General features: G+C 45.5%; 1 protein-coding gene across 1 annotated transcript in view; it reads right to left on the bottom strand.

The window, feature by feature from the left end:
- Positions 1-8,335, bottom strand: part of FBLN7 (fibulin 7) — a 49,632-nt gene extending 41,297 nt beyond the window's left edge. Inside the window, exon 1 of the mRNA XM_042933047.1 lies at positions 8,250-8,335. Within this exon, the coding sequence (XP_042788981.1) occupies positions 8,250-8,327 (78 nt within the window). The 5' untranslated portion in view covers positions 8,328-8,335. The remainder of the gene's footprint in view (positions 1-8,249) is intronic.
- Positions 8,336-17,606: the final 9,271 nt, after the last annotated feature.

The raw sequence follows: 17,606 nt of genomic DNA on the forward strand, positions 1-17,606 counted from the left end.
CTGACAACTGACAGCTCGGAGCCTGGAGCCTGGAGCCTGCTTTGGACCCTGTGTCTCCCTATCTCTCTGCCCCTCCCCTTGCTCACACTCTGTCTGTCTCTCTCTCTCTCAAAAATATATAAACATTAAAAACATATTTTTAAACAGAACAAAACAAAAAAACTTTCCAGAAAAGAAATCTCCAGGTTCACATGATTTCATTGGTAAATTCTACCAAACATTTCAAGAACTGACACAAATCCTACACAAGCTCTTTCAGAAAACAGAAGAGAAGGGAACACTTCACTTATTTTATGAAGCCAACATGACCCTGGTAACAAAACCAGGCAAAGACAGTAGAAGAAAACTATAAACCAGGGTCAGCAAATGTTATCTATAGAGGGCCAGGGCGTAAACATTTTCTTTTTTGAAGCCCATATGGTCTCTGTTGCAACCTCTCAACTCTGCAACTGTAGGGCAAAAAGCAGCTCCAGAAATATGTAAATGAATAGGTGTGGCCAGATTTGACCAGCAGTGGGCTGCATGTGGCCCAGGGGCCATAGTTTGCTGACCCCTACTATACACCAATACCCCTCATGAACACAGACAAAAATACTCACGAAATATTAGCAAGTGGAATCCAGAAATACAGAGGAATATAGAGAAACATATATAAAAACAGAAATAAGACCAATTAAGATTATCTGGGACAGGAAGGCTGGTTTCAAAATTAGCAAATCAATCAAGGTCATCCACTTTTTTAACAGACTGGATCATAGAAATTGAAGCAGAAATAGCATGTGACAAAATTCAACATCCATTCATAATAAATACTCTGTCAAACTATGACTCAAAGGAAATCTTAACTTGACAAATGGCATCTACCAAAAAAACCCTATAGCTATCATCACAATGTTAAAAAAAAAAAAAAACTAAATACTTTCTTCCTAAGTTCTAGAACAAGGCAAGGATGTCCACATCCCTATCCAACATGGTACTAGAGGTTTTAGTCAGTGTAATAAAGCTAAATAAATAAACCAATGGCACATAAATTGGAAAGAAGAAATAAAACTGCCCGTATTCACAGATGACATAATCAGTTATATAAAAAATCCGAGAGAATCTACAAAAAAACTTCCTAATAAGGGAGTTCCACAATGCCACAGGATAACAGGTCAACACGGAAAAATCCATTAGATTTCCATATACTAGGAATATACCACTGGAAATGAAAATTTAATAGAATAATGCCATTTAAAGGAGTTCCAAAAATGAAATACTTAGGTATAAATCTAACAAAGTATATTTATGTTGAAAATTTTTAAATGCTGATGAAACAAATCAAAGATCTAGATAAATGGACAGACATATTATGTTCATAGATTGGAAGACTCGATATTGTTAAACATGTCAATTCACCCCAATTGATCAATAGATTTAATTTAATCTCAATAAAAATTCCGATAGGATTTCTTGTTTCTAAGAAATAAAGAAGCTAATTCTAAAATTTTATTTTTTTAATGTTTTATTTTTTTGTTTTTGAGAGAAAGAGAGTGCGTGAGTGCATGTGTGGGGGAAGGGCAACGGGAGAGAGAGAGAGAGAGAGAGAGAGAGAGAGAGAGAATCCCAAGTGTGTTCCACAGAGCCTAACATAGGACTCAGCTCCCCGTGAGCCAAAATCAAGAGTTACATGCTTAACTGACTGAGCTACCCAGGCGCTCCTAATCCTAAAATTTTAATGGAAAGGCAAAGAAACTAGAATAGTCAAAACAATTTTGGAGGGGAGCCTGGGTGGCTCAGTCGGTTAAGCCGCCGACTTTGGCTCAGGTCATGATCTCACGGTCCATGAGTTCAAGCCCCGCGTCGGGCTCTGTGCTGACAGCTCAGAGCCTGGAGCCTGTTTCAGATTCTGTGTCTCCCTCTCTCTGACCCTCCCCCGTTCATGCTCTGTCTCTCTCTGTCTCAAAAATAAATAAACGTTAAAAAAAAAAAAAGAAAAAAAAAATTTTGGAAAAATATAACAAAATCTTAAAATCTACCCGGTTTTAAATCTTACTAGAGAGTTATAGTAATCAAGATAGTGTGTTGCAGGCAGAAGTACTCACATATGTGTGCAATGAACTGATTTTTGTCAAAGCTGCTGAAATAATTCAATGGCAAATGAATCATCTTCTCAACAAATGATGTTGGAACAAATGGGAATCTATATGCAAAAAGTGATCCCAATGTACAACTCACACTTTACACAAGAATAAACTCCAAATGGATCACAGACCTAAATGTAAAAATGCAAAACCATAAAAAAAAAATCTGCAGAAAACACAGAAGAAAAATTTCAGGGCCTGGGGTTGGGCAAAGAGTTCTCAGACCTGACACCAAAGGCATGATCCATAAAAATAAAAAATTGATCAATTTAGATTCATCAAAGTTTAAAACCTTTAAACCTCTTTGACCTTGGCCTCAGCAACCTCTTAGTCAACATGTCTCCAGAGGCAAAGGAAACCAAAGCAAAAATAAACTATTGGGACCTCATCAAAATGAAAAGCTTCTGCACAATGAAAGAAACAATCAGCAAAACTAAAGGGCAACTGACGGACTGGGAGAAGACATTTTCAAACAACATATCATATAAAGGGTTAGTATCCAAAATCTATAAAGAACTTACCAACTCAACACCCAAAAAACAAATATTCCAGTGAAGAAACGGCAAAAGACATGAATAGACACTTTTCCAAAGAAGGCATCCAGATGGCCAACTGACACATGAAAAAATGCAAATCAAAACCACAATGAGATACCACCTCACACCTGTCAGAATGGCTAACATTAACAACTCAGGCAACAACAGATGTTGGCAAGGATGAGGAGAAAGAGGATCTCTTTTGCAATGCTGGTGGGAATGCAAAGTAGTGAAGCCACTCTGGAAAACAGTATGGAGGCTCCTCAAAAAACTAAAAATAGAACTACCCTATGACCCAGCAATTGCACTACTAGGTATGTATCCAAGGGATACAGGTGTGCTGTTTCAGAAGGGCACGTGCACCCCAAAGTTTATAGCAGTGCTATTGACAATAGCCAAAGTATGGAAAGAGCCCAAATGTCCATCGATGGGTGAATGGATAAAGAAGACGTGGCATATATATATATGCAATGGAGTATTACTCGGCAATCAAAAAGAATGAAATCTTGCCATTTGCAACTATGTGGATGGAACCGGAGGGTATTATGCTAAGTGAAATTAGAGAAAGACAAATATCATATGACTTCAGTCATATGAGGACTTTACGATACAAAACAGATGAACATAAGGGAAGGGAAACAAAAATAATATAAAAACAAGGAGGGGGACAAAACAGAAGAAACTCCTAAATATGGAGAACAAACAGAGGGTTACTGGAGGGGTTGTGGGAGAGGGGATGGGCTTAATGGGGAAGGGGCATTAAGGAATCTACTCCTGAAATCACTGTTGTACTATATGATAACTTGGATGTAAATTTAAAAAATAAATTAAATTAAAAAAATAAAACATTTGCTCTGGGATAGGTGTTCTTAAAACAAGCTACAGACTGAGAGAAAATATTTGCAGTTCACATATCTGAAAAAGACTTGTAATTAGAATACATAAAGGACACTCAAAACTGAACAATAAGAAATTATGCATTTTTTAATGTTTACTTATTTTTGAGAGAGAGAGGGAGGGAGGGAGGGAGAGGGAGGGAGACACAGAGCAGCTTCCAGGCTCTGAGCTTCAGCACAGAGCTTGATGTGAGGCTCGAACTCACAAGCCATGAGATCATGATCTGAGCTGAAGTCAGACCTTAACCGACTGAGCCATCCAGGCACCCCAGAAATTAATCCAGTTTTTAGATGGACAGAACTTTACCCAGTAGAGTCCTCATGGCAAATAAGCACATGAAGAGATTCTCAATATTATTAGTCATTAGAGAAATGGAAATAGAAACCACAATAAGACCTCACTGCCTACTTATCGGAATGACTTGTTAACAAACAAACAAACCTGACAATATTAAGTGGTGAGGATGTAGCGTAACACAGTCTTTTATACATTGCTGGTGGGAGGGAATGTAAAATGATACAACTAATATGGAATACAGTTTGGCAGTTTCTTACAAAGTTAAGTATGCATTTGCCATAGGACCCAGCAATCTCACTTCTACATATCTGCACAAGAGAAAAGAATATTTATATTTATATTCACACACACACACACACACACACACACACACACAAAGCTGTATGGGAAAGCTTATAGCAGTTCCACTCATAATCACCAAAAACTGGAGATGACATTCTAAGTATCATTCAGTTCAGTGAACGATATGCACAAACTGTGAACCAATGTACAAACTGTGGTACACTGGGGCGCCTGGGTGGCTCAGTTCGTTAAGCATTTGACTTCAGCTCAGGTCATGATCTCATGGTTTGTGGGGTCAAGTCCTGCGTCAGGCTCTGTGCTGACAGCTCAGGGCCTGGAGTCTGCTTCGGATTCCATATCTCCCTCTGTCTCTGCCCTACCCCACTCACTCTGTCTCTCTGTTTCTCTCCCGAAAATAAATAAACATAAAAAAAAAATTTTAAACCTGTGGTACACCTACACCATGAAATATGACTGTTACAGTATTAGTAAAACAACTATGCAGACTAGAATAACATGGAAGAATCTTAAATGCATTATGCTAAATTTAAAATGCCAGGCTCAAAAGGCTATGCGCTTGTTGATTCCATTTATATGACACTGTGGAGAAGACAGAACCACAGTGATGAAGGACAGATCAGTTCAGAGGTGACAGAACGGTATCCTGACTGTGGTGGTAGTTACCACATATAGAATATATAGCTCTATGGGAAAAATCATGGAAATGTATACCAAAAACATTTTTTTTTGTCATTAAACTGTAAAAAGCAGATGGGAGAAGGTAACCAAAAGAACCTTCACAAAGAGAAATTTGGGGGAAGGGGAAGCCTTCTGAACCACCCCACGGGCAAGGAGGATGCTGAGACCCTGCCCTCCTTACTCACTTAGGGCTACCATGGGGAGGAGAGGTGAGGCGTTTGTTACATGTTTCCCTTTCTTGTCTCCCCAGTGAGGCTGTTTCTCTTCTAGTGGGAAGGCCACTAGAATGGGCAGCAGTTTTAAGAAGGGGCCCCCACCCATGGGATCCCCACACTGCTCAACCTGCCCTCCTTCCCCATGACCACCTGCTCCCATCCAGCTAATCACAAAAACCCTGCAAAGTAACTCAGGACAGATGTGCTGACAAGAGGGACACAATTGGAAAGCCATGGAGGACTTCAGGAGAGGGGACAATACTGTCCATCCCCATGAGATCAGTGCTCCAGACCCTTGCAGAAAGCAGCCTCCCCCTACCCTGTAACACACACACACACACACACACACACACACACACTCTCTCTCTCTCTCTCTCTCTCTCTCTGTCTCTCTCTCTCATGAAGATACATCACAGGTACACCTGCACATACACACACCATCGCAAATACAATCACTCGTTCACGCAGACACAGTTGCAATCACAGGCACCGGCACACAGGCATGTGCACATGCACTCACAAACACACACCCATCATAACCTAACATAACCAAGTGAGCACATTTCCTGGTAAACAGAGGAAGCCCAGACAGGGCTGTGCATTGCTGCTGTGAGAATTCCTGCTGCCTCTAGCTAGACGTCCGTGGGTTGCCGGGCACCCCACCTGTCTCCTCTGTGGCAGGAGACAGTCCCATGGGTGCCATTCATTCTCCAAACACCAGCCAAGTCTCCACCAGCCAGCAGGTCGTACTGCTGGGTTCAGGAGCCCCAGGCTCATAATGTGTTCAGATCAGGTCAACTCCAGGTATGCCATGTCACCTCAGGTCCTCTTGAGTCCGATCCTTTGTGCACTCTGAATTCCCCTGCTTTTGGCCCTTTCCAAGGTCTGCAGCTTTTTAACTCTGAAGGATGGCTCCACTGGGTCTCAGGCACTTGCTTGATTAAAATCACTAGGGACAATTTTAAAAAATACTAATGCCTGAGCCCTAACCCAGGCCATTGGAGTCAGATTCTCTGAAATGAGGCTGGCACTGAGATTTCTAGAAGCTTCCCAGGTGATGTGATGCTCAGCCAAGGTTTACCCAGAGACTGCCTGGCTTGGTCCTGCTCAGACCAGCACCCGCATGACCACACTCCATTCATTTTGCTGAGCTCCTGCTAGCTGCCTGCTATGTGTGGTCCCTGGGTAAAAATCCCAGATATGGTCCCTGGCCCTGGGGCCCTGTAGTGGAGAAGATAGACAATAAAGTCAAAATCTACCGAGAAACCCCATTACAAATGTGATCGGTCCTATTCCAGAGCCCTTCACAGGGCCATAACAGAACACGCAAGGGCAGGGAGGAGACCTCTTTAGCGTGGGGTTGGGAAGGCCTCCGCAAAGGGATGCTTATTTGAGCAGGGACCCAAAAGATGAGAAGAAGCCCCGTAAAGAGTGTTCCTGGGACCTTCTTCATAGTTTACCTGTCAGACTCCCCCAGGCGGGGGCTGGGAGGGGAGACCTCTCAAACACCTAAGACTTTGGGTGAAGGGCAGTTTCACTGGAATTTTTTAAACCAACCTCTGTGGACGATCCTTTTTGCTCCCTTTCCCTCTCACAAAGCCCAGTGAGGCAAGGATCAGAACCACACCTCCCAGGAACAGAGCCCAGAGAGCTCACTTTTCTGCCCCTGCAGCAACCACAGACATGTGAGAACTGTCAGGGTCTCACCTGTTTTCCAGGTAACCTGGAGAGACAGCAATGGGCCCCATAAGATGAGACAGGGGCAGGGCAGGCGCCCCAGCATCTCCTTGCACATCCTGTCCATCCCTCCCCTCTGAGGGCTCCGACTGGATGCACCTGCCCTGTGCTTCTGGCCCTCAGCTCTGAGCCTGATCTGTTTTGCTTTGTACTCTGCAAAGTAGGTGGGAGATCCATTGCTCTGCTGGTGGGTCCACTGTGGCCTCAACCGAGCCTCTGCTGCCTGATGGCTCAGTGGCTTCCTGCGGTGCCCATTGAGCACGTCTGCACTGACCCCACCCACCTCTGGTCTGAACTGAGTTCTCCCTGCCTGGAGTCCCTTCCTGCACCCCAGGGGCTTCTCCGTGACCCTGAGTGTGCCTGCCTGGTTCAGGAATTTAGACACTGAGTGTCTGTGGGGAAGGGGAAAGGTCTGGAACTCAAGGAGAGGGACTGAATTTTCTCCACTCCTTCCTGGCTGTGTGACCTCGAGTAAGTCTCAATCTCCCTGGGTGAGGCCCTCCTCCCCCAAATGGGGATGACAGTGGTCCCCACGTCACGGGGCTGCTCGGAGAATTAAGAGCCTGGAGGATGCTCAGCAAAGAACCTGGCAGTCATCAGGCTTTCGGTAAGCACGTGCTCTCCTTCCGCCTTGGGTTACTGCTACTGCTGTGGCCGGTATCGTTGGGGTGGCCGCCCCGCTGCCCACGGGCCACGCCCATCACAGGGGGAGGGGTCCCCGTCGGCCAGAGCCTGTCCGGTGGTTGCTGGCTCTGAATTCAGCAATTCCAGTTCCCCCTTCCGAAGACTCAATTTCATCTGCATTCTTTTAATTGTAATCATCGGTTCTTTACTGGTTAATATAAAAGTGAAATCGAGTGAAGAATCCAGTGAGGCTCCAACAAATATAAAGGGCAAGGAGAGAAAAACGGAACAGCAAGCGGCCTGTGTGGGAAAGGAAATGTAGCCCCAAATCTAAGGCCCCACAGGCGCGGGGCGAGGAGGCTTCGGGAACCTCCGGGCCCCCCTCCGCCTGCGCAGCGCAAACGCCGCTCACACAGTCCGCGCGCGTTTAAAAGTCGGCAGCGGTGGGAATGAGATTTCAGTTGGAAATTTGAATGCTGGGAGCTGGAGGGCGGGGACAGCCTCTAACCTAACGGGGTGACCGGGAGCCCCCTTGGGGACCCCCCCCGAAGCCCAACGTCTCCTACACCCCGAGGAAACCTTCCCCCCAGCCCACGAGTCCCCCGCGGCCCGAGGCTGTCGCGCAGAACGCGCGGCGGAACCAGCCCGGGTCTTCCCAGGCGCCCGGACCCGCGGTGCGTCTCAGGTGACAGACGGGGGGGTCCCCGAGAACCGCTCGGAGCCCCCAACGCAAGCCCCCAAGCGGTAAGCCCAGGTGGTCCGGCCTTGGCTTCGCGTCCCGGGCGAGCGGGACCGGTGGGAGGCGGGAGGCGGGAGGCGGGAGGCGGGAGGGCACTGACCTGGGAAGCCCGCGACGCGGGGCCGGCGAGCAGCAGCAGCAGCAGCAGCAGGAGCGCGCGGGGACAGCGGGGCACCATCTTGCCAGTGGGAACCGCTGGGCTGGGGATGGGGGGACGCCGCCTCGGTCCGGCCCACGCCGCGGCCGCCCCGCGGGGTGCAGGGCGCCGCGCGGCCCCGGAGCGGCTCGAGCAGGGAGGGCGGCGGGAGCCCCGGAGCGCGGCCGGCGCCGTCTCGGGTCCAGGTGCGCCGCGCGCGGGCCACGAGCGTCCGCAGCCGCCCGCACGAGACAGCCCCGGCGAGGCGGGGAGGCGCCAGCCCCGGGGCCGAGGCCGAGGAGGAGGGGCTGCCCGGCCAGGAATGCGCCTGGGAGCGCGCCCAACCCGCGCGGCTCCCCGAGGAGGCCGGGCGCGACGCCGAGGACGAGCGCGGGCATCCGGAGGGCCTCGCGGGCAAGGGCGGCCGAGGCCGCGCGGCCGGTGTGTCCCGCACGCGCGCCCGGCCGTGAGCCCACCCCGGGCGGAGCCCCCGCCCTGGCCGCCCCCTTGCCCGGCTGGGGAGACTGAGGCGCGCGTCGGCGGCCGCTGGCGGCAGCGTGGCGATCCCCATCCAGCTCTGCTCCACTTCGCAGCCCCTCCACCGCCTTCAGAGAACAGGACGGGCTGGGCCGGGAGGTGGGCTTCATAAACTAAGTTCTCCCTGCGAGTAGACGGGTGTCCTTCTAAATCGTGCTAGTGGGGAACAAGAACACACATGCACGTTGACCGAGAATCTAAAGTCCGCCTAACTGATAGTCCGCCCCACCCCAAACCGAAGGAGAAACTCCTTAAAACGGAGGCCAGGTTATCAGAACATTGGATGCTTTGCTGAGGTCCGTGGGAAATCCCCCCCCCCCCCCCCCCCGGGAAGGGCAGGCATTCGTGGTCCCAAGTCCCCTGCATCCAGGGGCTGTGGGGGGAACCAGATGGCCTCAGCCTCAGGCTCCTGGAAAACATTATTTAAGTTCTTCCTGGAAGAATGTTTTCGGAAGGCAACACTGCAGATGTCGTGGTGCACACCAAGTCTGGCCAAGCCTCAGATCCATTTTTCCTTTCCGCATTTCACTTAGCAGAACCCACTCACCTCCCGAGGAGTGGAGCTAAGAAGACTGCAGTGGGAGCAAGAGCTGTGTTCCATTGGAAGGCACAAAGGAAAGTTGGAGCCCCCTGGAAAGCGAGGGCAAGGTGTGGGCTGGCCACCTGAGCATTCCTTATCGGGAAATCCTACGGGGCTTCCCCCTCTACCTTCCTGCTGCAGGAAGTAGAGCAGGGCCCCTGTGATCTTATTTTGCATTCCTGCTTAAATCTTGGAGAGCAGTGCAATACATCGCTTCTCCTGTCCAGGTAGAGGGGCCAGGCAGCAGCGGTCCGATCCCAGGAAGCCTGTGGAAATTGTGGTTTTCTGCCCCAATCCCTCATGTGTTTGTTTGCTGTTGATGCCGAAAGATGCCAAAGCCTGTGTGTTCCCCGGGCCCCCTTTCACTTACCCCTTCCTCCCCACTAATGAAACATTTGGTTCTGGTCGCTGTGGCCACGTTTAATATGTGTTTTATCCCACCTCATGTTTATATGGTGACCTCCCCTGGCAGGCCGGGACTTGTTGTCCCTCTTCTGGCTGTGCAGTGGGAACCAGACGTTCACAGAGGTAAGCGGGCATTCTTTTTTCTTCTCTTGCCCTCTCTGTGGCTTCATAAAGCTGAATCTGGGCATGGTTGAGTAACTCACCCAGGTATGCAATCTCCAGACTCAGGCCGCTCCCAGAGCTGTGCTGTTTCCAGCACAGACTGCCTTCTTCCACCTTTTCACTTAAATATAAGAGCATAGGGTTTCAGGAATTTTAGTTGTGGTAACAGAATTTTGTTTTGTTTTGTTTTTCCTTTTTTCTTTTTTTAAATTTTCAAGCATTTATAAGTTTTAACAGGGATATTTTCCCCCTATCTACTGATTTCTGTTTGTTGCCCTTGTCCTATGGCCACTTTTCATTTAGTGCTCTGGTGTCTGGTGTGAATTCACCTTTTAAGGTCCCACTGTACTAGCAGTACTGCTCCTTCTCTCTCTGTCCCCAACTGCCCTTGACCTGCAGTGATCAAGGCAGACCCAAACTGTCAGGGCTCTCTGAAAGCAGACCATGAAAATAAGCCACGCGTCCTATATTCGGGGCTACAAAAACCAACCCTTGGCTTGAACAAGATGAGTCTATCCTCTATTTTACCTCTTGTCTTTCCTCTATATTTAGTTTTCAAGAGAATATTCCAGAATGTCAGGGATGGGGCGGGGGGGGGGGGTCTACACATATAAAGAAAATATTTGTAAAGCTTTTTTTTTTTAAGTTTATTTTTTGAGAGAGAGAGAGCATGAGCAGGGGAGGGACAGAGAGGGGGACAGAGGATCCGAAGCAAGCTCCATGCTGACAGCAGCAAGCCCAATGCAAGGCTCAAACTCACGAAGCACGAGATCATGACCTGAGCTGAAGTCAGATGCTTGACTGACTGAGCCACCCAGGCGCCCCAATATTTGTAAAGTTTTTTGACAGAATCGATTGCCATCTCCTGGGATCAGTGCTTTTGCTGAAACACTTGTGTTCCCTGCGTGGGAATGCAAAACAAGAGAGGAAAATGTGCTATAGAGGTCTGTTTGACACCCAGTCAGAAGCAGCAGCTCGTCTGAAACAGCCATTCCAAAGCTGTCCTGTAGGGTTCTCTGGGTCCCCATGGAGTGGTGCCCCACTCCATGTTGCATACCCTGTGGGGTTTCATGTGCTTATTCTGCCTGTTGGCTTGCTCGGTGCTGCTTCTTTCCCTTTCCCACCTTCACCCCACATCTGTGATTCTAAATGTCATCAGCCCCCACTAAATACCTACAGAGGGTCTTAGGAACAAAACCCAGCATGTTAGCCTGACCCAGGACAACAGGGGAGGAACAGGGGTGGGGGGTGATCTAGAAGGAACACAGTGATGGTCAAATTCACTCTACACAGATTCTTACCTGAGTGCCAACTCCGGGCACAGCCCTGTGTGAGGCGCTACATCACGCTTTCACACTACATCAAAGACGTGAACCAAAAGTTTGTTCTTTGAAATGATAATACAGAAAGGGTTACAAACAAAAAATACATGGATACTGTCTTTTGTAGTTACCTACACACTTACCTTTACTGGTAATATTTATTGCTTCACGTGGATTCAAGTTACTGTTTAGTATTATTTCATTTCACCCTGAAGGACTCCCGTTAGTATTTCTTGTAGGGTGATATTGCTAGCAAATAATTCTGGTTTTGTTTATCTGGGAGTGTCTTTCTTTTTCCTTCATTTTTGATGGATAGTTTGCCTGGATACTGAATTCTTGGTTGACAGGTGTTTTTTGTTTTGTTTTGTTTTGTTTTTTTTCCTTTCAGTCCTTTGGGTATCATCCCATTGCCTTCTAGCCCCCATGTTTTCTGATGAAAAATCAGTTTTTAATCTTACTGAGTATCCCTTGTATGTGATGAGTCACTTCTCCCTTGTTGCTTTCAAAATTCCTTGTCTTTTGACAGTTTGATTATGATGTATTTCAGTGTGGATCTCTGAGTTCATACCACTTGGAGTTTGTTGATCGTTCTGATTGTGTAGATTAATGCTTTTCATCAAATTTGGGAGTTTTCAGCTGTCATTTCTTCAAATATTCCTTCTGCCTCTTTCCTACTTTCCTCTCTTTCAGATTTTCCCACTATGCATATATTGATATGTTTGATCCATGGATCTCTGAAGCTCTGTTCATTTCTTTTTTTCTGTTTACTTTTTATTACCCAGACTGAATAATCTCAATTGACCTATATTCAATTTCACTGATTCTTTATTCTGTCTGCTTAAAACTGCTATTGACCCTCTCTAATAAATTTTTCATGTCAGTTATTGTACTTTTTAAAAAATTTTTGTTTAAAGTTTTTATTTATTTTTGAGAGAGAGAGAGTGCAAGCGAGGGAGGGACAAAGAGAGGGAGACACAGAATCCGAAGCAGGCTCCAGGCTCTGAGCTGTCAACACAGAGCAACGTGGGGCTCGAACTCACAGACTGTGAGATGGTGACCTGAGCAGAAGTCGGCACTTAACCGACTGAGCCACCCAGGTGCCCCTGTATTTTTCAACAGAAAAGTATTTCTATTTATACTCTATTTGGCTCATTTTTTATAATTGCCATCTCTTTACTGATATTCTCTATTTGGTGAGATATTGTTCTCATACTTTATTTAGTTCTTTTGAATGGTTTCCTTTAGGTCATTGAACATATGTAAAATAGCTGATTTAAAGTTCTTGTCTACCAAGTACAACATCTGGCCTTTCTCAAGAATATTTTATTTTTATTTATTTATTTTTAACGTTTTAAATGTTTATTTATTTTTGAGAGAGACAGAGACAGAGAGAGACAGAACGCGAGCAGGGGAGGCAGAGAGAGAGGGAGACGCAGGATCCAAAGCAGGCTCCAGGCTCTGAGATGTCAGCACAGAGCCTGACGTGGAGCTTGAACCCACAAACTGTGAGATCGTGACCTGAGCCAAGGTAGGACACTTAACTGACTGAGCCACCCAGGTGCCCCTCAAGAACATTTTATATTGATTGCTTTTTTCCCCTTATTTCTTTGTGTCATACTTTTTTTGGTGAAAGCTGGACATTTTAAGTAATGGGATAACTCTGGAAATCATATTTTATCCTCTCCCCAGGATTGGTTGTTGCTGCTTGTTTTAATGTTTGTTTGTTTGTTTAGTGACTTCTCTAAACTAATTCTGTAACATTTGTAGTTTTTGTAATACAGGGCCACTAAAATCTCTCAGTCATCTGGCAGTCAGCTAATTATTAGACATAATCTTCTTTAAATTCTTGGAGCCAGGAAATCTCCCAGTCTTTGTCAAGGTGCTTGTGTGTATGGTAAGATACATCTTCAACGCTCATCCAGCCAATTTACCACTCTGCCTTAGCCTTCGCTTCCTGCTTGCAGTCTTTGCTGAGCAGAGCCCTACATATGCACATGGCCTTGAGAATTAGAAATACGGAAATGCATTGGAGCTTTTCCCTTTGGTTTTACTTTTGAGGTTTTCAGTTAGTCTGTTTTTGCTTCATTGTTATTTACTGCCTCAGGCAGCTACATTAAAACACTTGACTGCAAATGCTTTTTAACAAACATTCCCAAGGAAGAGGCTTTTAACACTGGGCAAACTCTGGCCCAGGTCAGATAAAGGAAAGCCTTCTAGCCATGAATTCCAAGGAACCACTAGACCAATCAAAGAATAATATTCTTTGAAAATGAGATTTTGAAAGGTCTCCAGCTCCATTCTGTTCCCTACAGTACTAGGAATGTGGGCCCTGAATTTTGAAGGCAACTGCTGAGCTGGGGAACAGAGTAGAAGAGTGGGGCAGATGAAAGGAAACCTTGTGTTCTTACTGAAATTCAGGCATTATTCTGTAGTAAATGCTTCTTAGGTTGCAGCAAGACTGGTTAGTTTCCAGAGTTCTGAAAGTTAATTTTGAAAGCTTTTTTTTTTTTTTTTTAAGTTTTTCATTGTTTCTATGAAGGGACAAACTTTCAGAGGTCCTTAGTCCCTCACTATCTCTGATGTCACCCACACATCATTTTCTTAAGCAGATGGTTTTACTTAGCTGGACACAAGTCAAACTTGGTGGTAGCAGAAATCTCAATTCCACTTTCTTAGCCTTGGCTGGGCTGCATGGAGTCTGTCCCACACATGCAGAGTACAGGGTGAGCCAGTGATTTGGGGGTTTATACACAGAACATGGTCACCTTCTTTCTCTCTTTCGGTAATTCTTTGCTTTCCAGCTGCTACGCTTCTAATCTTTGTCTTCTTCCAATACAGCACGTAAAAGCGCACGTTTATACCTGGGTTTACTCTGGCAAGAACTATGGCCTGCTCTCAGTGTAAAAGGCATAAAAAGTGGGGAAATCACCCAGCGCACTTCCCTCATCCAAGTGTCGAGTCCCTTCCTACGTCTCCCTGCTTTGTGTCTGTCTCCAATGTCTTCAAGTAGTTCTTAGTTAAATTTTGTCTAGAGTTGTTATTTGTGGGGAAGTTTGGCCCAATAGAAGGTACTTCTCCATGATCAGAACTTGAAATCCACAAGTACAATAATATGAATTTTAATACGATTCATTATTTAAAAGGCAATTTCATAGTGAAAAGGCTAGCTTGCTCATTCCCCTAATAGAAATGTCTAACAATAATCCTTTGGAAGCAGATGCACTAATGGGTAAACTTTTTTTTTTTAAAGAAGGGAAGATAAAGTTTATGGAGTATTTTATTTTTAGTAGTGCTGAAACTAAAATAGACACTGTCACTAATTCTCTGTCACTAATTCTCTCCCCAAATTAAGAAGCAGAGAATCAGAATTACAACTATTTATTGTAGAGACAGAATTTGGAGGCTGGAATGAAAGACAACTGTCATACAAAATGATGTAGCAAGCAATAACCAAAACACAGAAAGTGTATTTCAAGTTTTGATATGCAGTTCAACCCTCCCAGGGCATTAACCTCCCTCTGATGCCAAGGATCCATAAGTGAGAAAAGCAAATGAGGATACAGGCTTCAGTTCTAGCCTGAGGGATCTATGAAGGTTTCCTGGTTCCCCATTTTCTCACCTGTAAAATAATCTCAGAGGCCTCTTCCAGCTGCCAAGTTCTAATTCTTTTTTTTTTTTTTTTTTTTTGAGTGAGCGTGCAAGAGTGAGTGAGTGAGTGGTGAAGGGGCAGAGATAGAGGGAGAGAGAGAATCCATGCTGTCAGCACAGAGCCTGATGCAGGGCTCGATCTCACAAACCATGAGATCATGACCTGAGTCGAAATCAAGAGTTGGATGCTGAACCGACTGAGCCACCCAGACACCCCCCAAGTTCTAATTCTGAGAGAACTGGAAATATTCCAAAAGGATAACTGTTTTCCTGGAATGGTGGTGCTCTTTGTGTACTTTTTTTTTTTTTTTAAAAGGAAGAACTTCATTAATAGCTAAGTGGTGGGGTTTTTGTTGTTGTTGTTGTTGTTGTTTTTTTGTTTGTTTGTTTGTTTTTTACATATCCCAGAGGTTTTTAGTAGCAGATCAGTCATGCTCCTTGGGGTGATCAGACAGATTGAACACACTGATAAAGTGAGTAACTTTATCAAGGTCCCGAAGGTGAGTGTCCAGAGGTGCTGGGGAAGACACATCACAGGTAAGAAATGCAAAACCTACTTTAGCATTTCTGAAAGTCACAATCTATGGAAGGGAAACCCTTACTGGGTTTTTTAAAAGTTTCTTATTTCATCTCTAAATTTGTTTAACGGCATTTGGTAAGTTAATCAAAGAAAATAATTGTAAAGGCAAGAATTCCAGACCAGAACTCTTCAGAGATATTACTTTGGCACCATCTGCTGGGTAGCTTTTAAATGTTTCTCTGTACATAGACTTCCATTGCAGTTTACTACTTTTCCACAATGACTTAAAGGAAGTGTCAAAATTATTTGTGTGTGAATTGAGTACCATACGAGCTTATGTTAACGGGAATTTAGCTGCAAATCCACTATCACTGAAGGGGCATAACTTGCCCTGGGAAACTTGAACACACGCAAACGCATCTTAGAATTTCAATTTCATGTGGGGGGGTTTATTTCAGCTGGGTCTCTCTCAGTAGGCCTCTGTCAGTGGGCCTCTGACAACCTCTGATGCATTCTGTGTAACTTCGCTGTATTGTGAAGCTCTCTCTTTGCGGAGACAGAGAGAGAGAGAGAGAGAGAGAGAGAGAGAGAGAGAAGGCCTGAGCACCAGGCACTTTAGATTCCAGACCTCAATCCCCTAACAAGCAAACATGTACCTCCTTCCTGCCCAGGACTTTGTGGAAACCCTTCGAGGATGCTTCCCACCAGTGTTAATACTAGCCTTCCATTTGCGAGCAGGGTGACTTTGGGCAAGTTATTTGGCCGTGCTGAGTCTGATTTTGCCTCTGTAAACTCACTGGCTAGACCTACCTCATGGCTACTGAGACCACACGGTTAACAGAACGTGCCACTGCCACTGCGTGAGCATTCCCGGCCCTCCCTAAACCGTCAGCACTGTTATTACAACAGGCCTGCTTTTCCTTGGGGGGGGGGGGGAATACTCATCTTGGCCACCCCCAAGGCTGGGAGAATTTCCAAGAATATTCTCCATGTTCCATTTACTTGGGGCAGGATGGATTTTATTTATTAATGGATTAAGCTATGATCTGAGACCATGCTTGCTTCTAGATTTTTTGACATCGTATAACCTACTTGTGGACCACCGTTTTTTACATATCTCTCCATGTGTTTCCATTAGAAAATAGAAAGGCAGCTTTTGTCTTCCCTCTCCACTGCTCCCAAATAATCTGTGGCAGAAGCCATTAGCTGTCCACCCAAAGCCATCCTCTCCTTCACAGAGTAGCGGGCAGGCAGTTTGTGTGGCCATGTGACTGTTCGCCAAAGTGACGAGCAACACTTCTGGGTTTCGCCCCCCAAAACTTCCCAGGCTGTCCTTTTTCCTGCTGGCTGCATACAGATGACAGGACCTAGGAGCTGGAGGGCTCACAAGGCAGAAATAAACTTTGGGTCCCTGAGGGGATGTGTGGAGGAAGGTTACCCCGCCCACCTCTAGGCCCATGTTGCATGGCCAAGAAATAAACTTCTTTTTGTCTTAACCTTCTGAAATGTTGAATAAAAAAAATAATGCTATAATAAACATTTTTGTGCAGAAGCCTTATTCTATAATTTGAATTTTTATTTTTATTAAACATTTTTTTTTATTTATTCATTTTTGAGAGACAGAATGTGAGCAGGAGAGGGGCAGAGAGACAGGAACACACAGAATCCAAAGTGGGCTCCAGACTCTGAGCTGTCAGCACAGAGCCCGACGCGGGGCTTGAACTCAATGAATTGTGAGATCATGACCTGAGCCGAAGTCGGATGCTCAACTGACTGAGCCACCCAGGCACCCTATAATTTGAATTTTTAAAAATATCACCAGAATTGGCAGCATTCAAAGGTTATACCCTTCTCTTCACAAAGGCTGAATCAATTACATTACTATCATTAATGAGTGTGTTCATCACACTTTGAAAGCTGAAACAGGTTTTATAAATACATTAGTACAGACTTGTTAATTTAAAAATTTACCCTTTCACTTTGCATTTCTCTGATCACTTCTGAGGCTGAACGGTTTTCCATGTTTGTTAATTAGTTGTATCTCCTTTTTTTAAGACTTTGTTTATGCCCTGCCATCTGTTTGGGTCTATATTTCCTGAAGATTTATATATATAATCTGGCAGTAATAAATATTAGAATCAATCATC

The sequence above is a fragment of the Panthera leo genome, chromosome A3 (assembly GCF_018350215.1).
Source record: "Panthera leo isolate Ple1 chromosome A3, P.leo_Ple1_pat1.1, whole genome shotgun sequence".
In the NCBI taxonomy this organism is placed as follows: Eukaryota; Metazoa; Chordata; class Mammalia; order Carnivora; family Felidae; genus Panthera; species Panthera leo.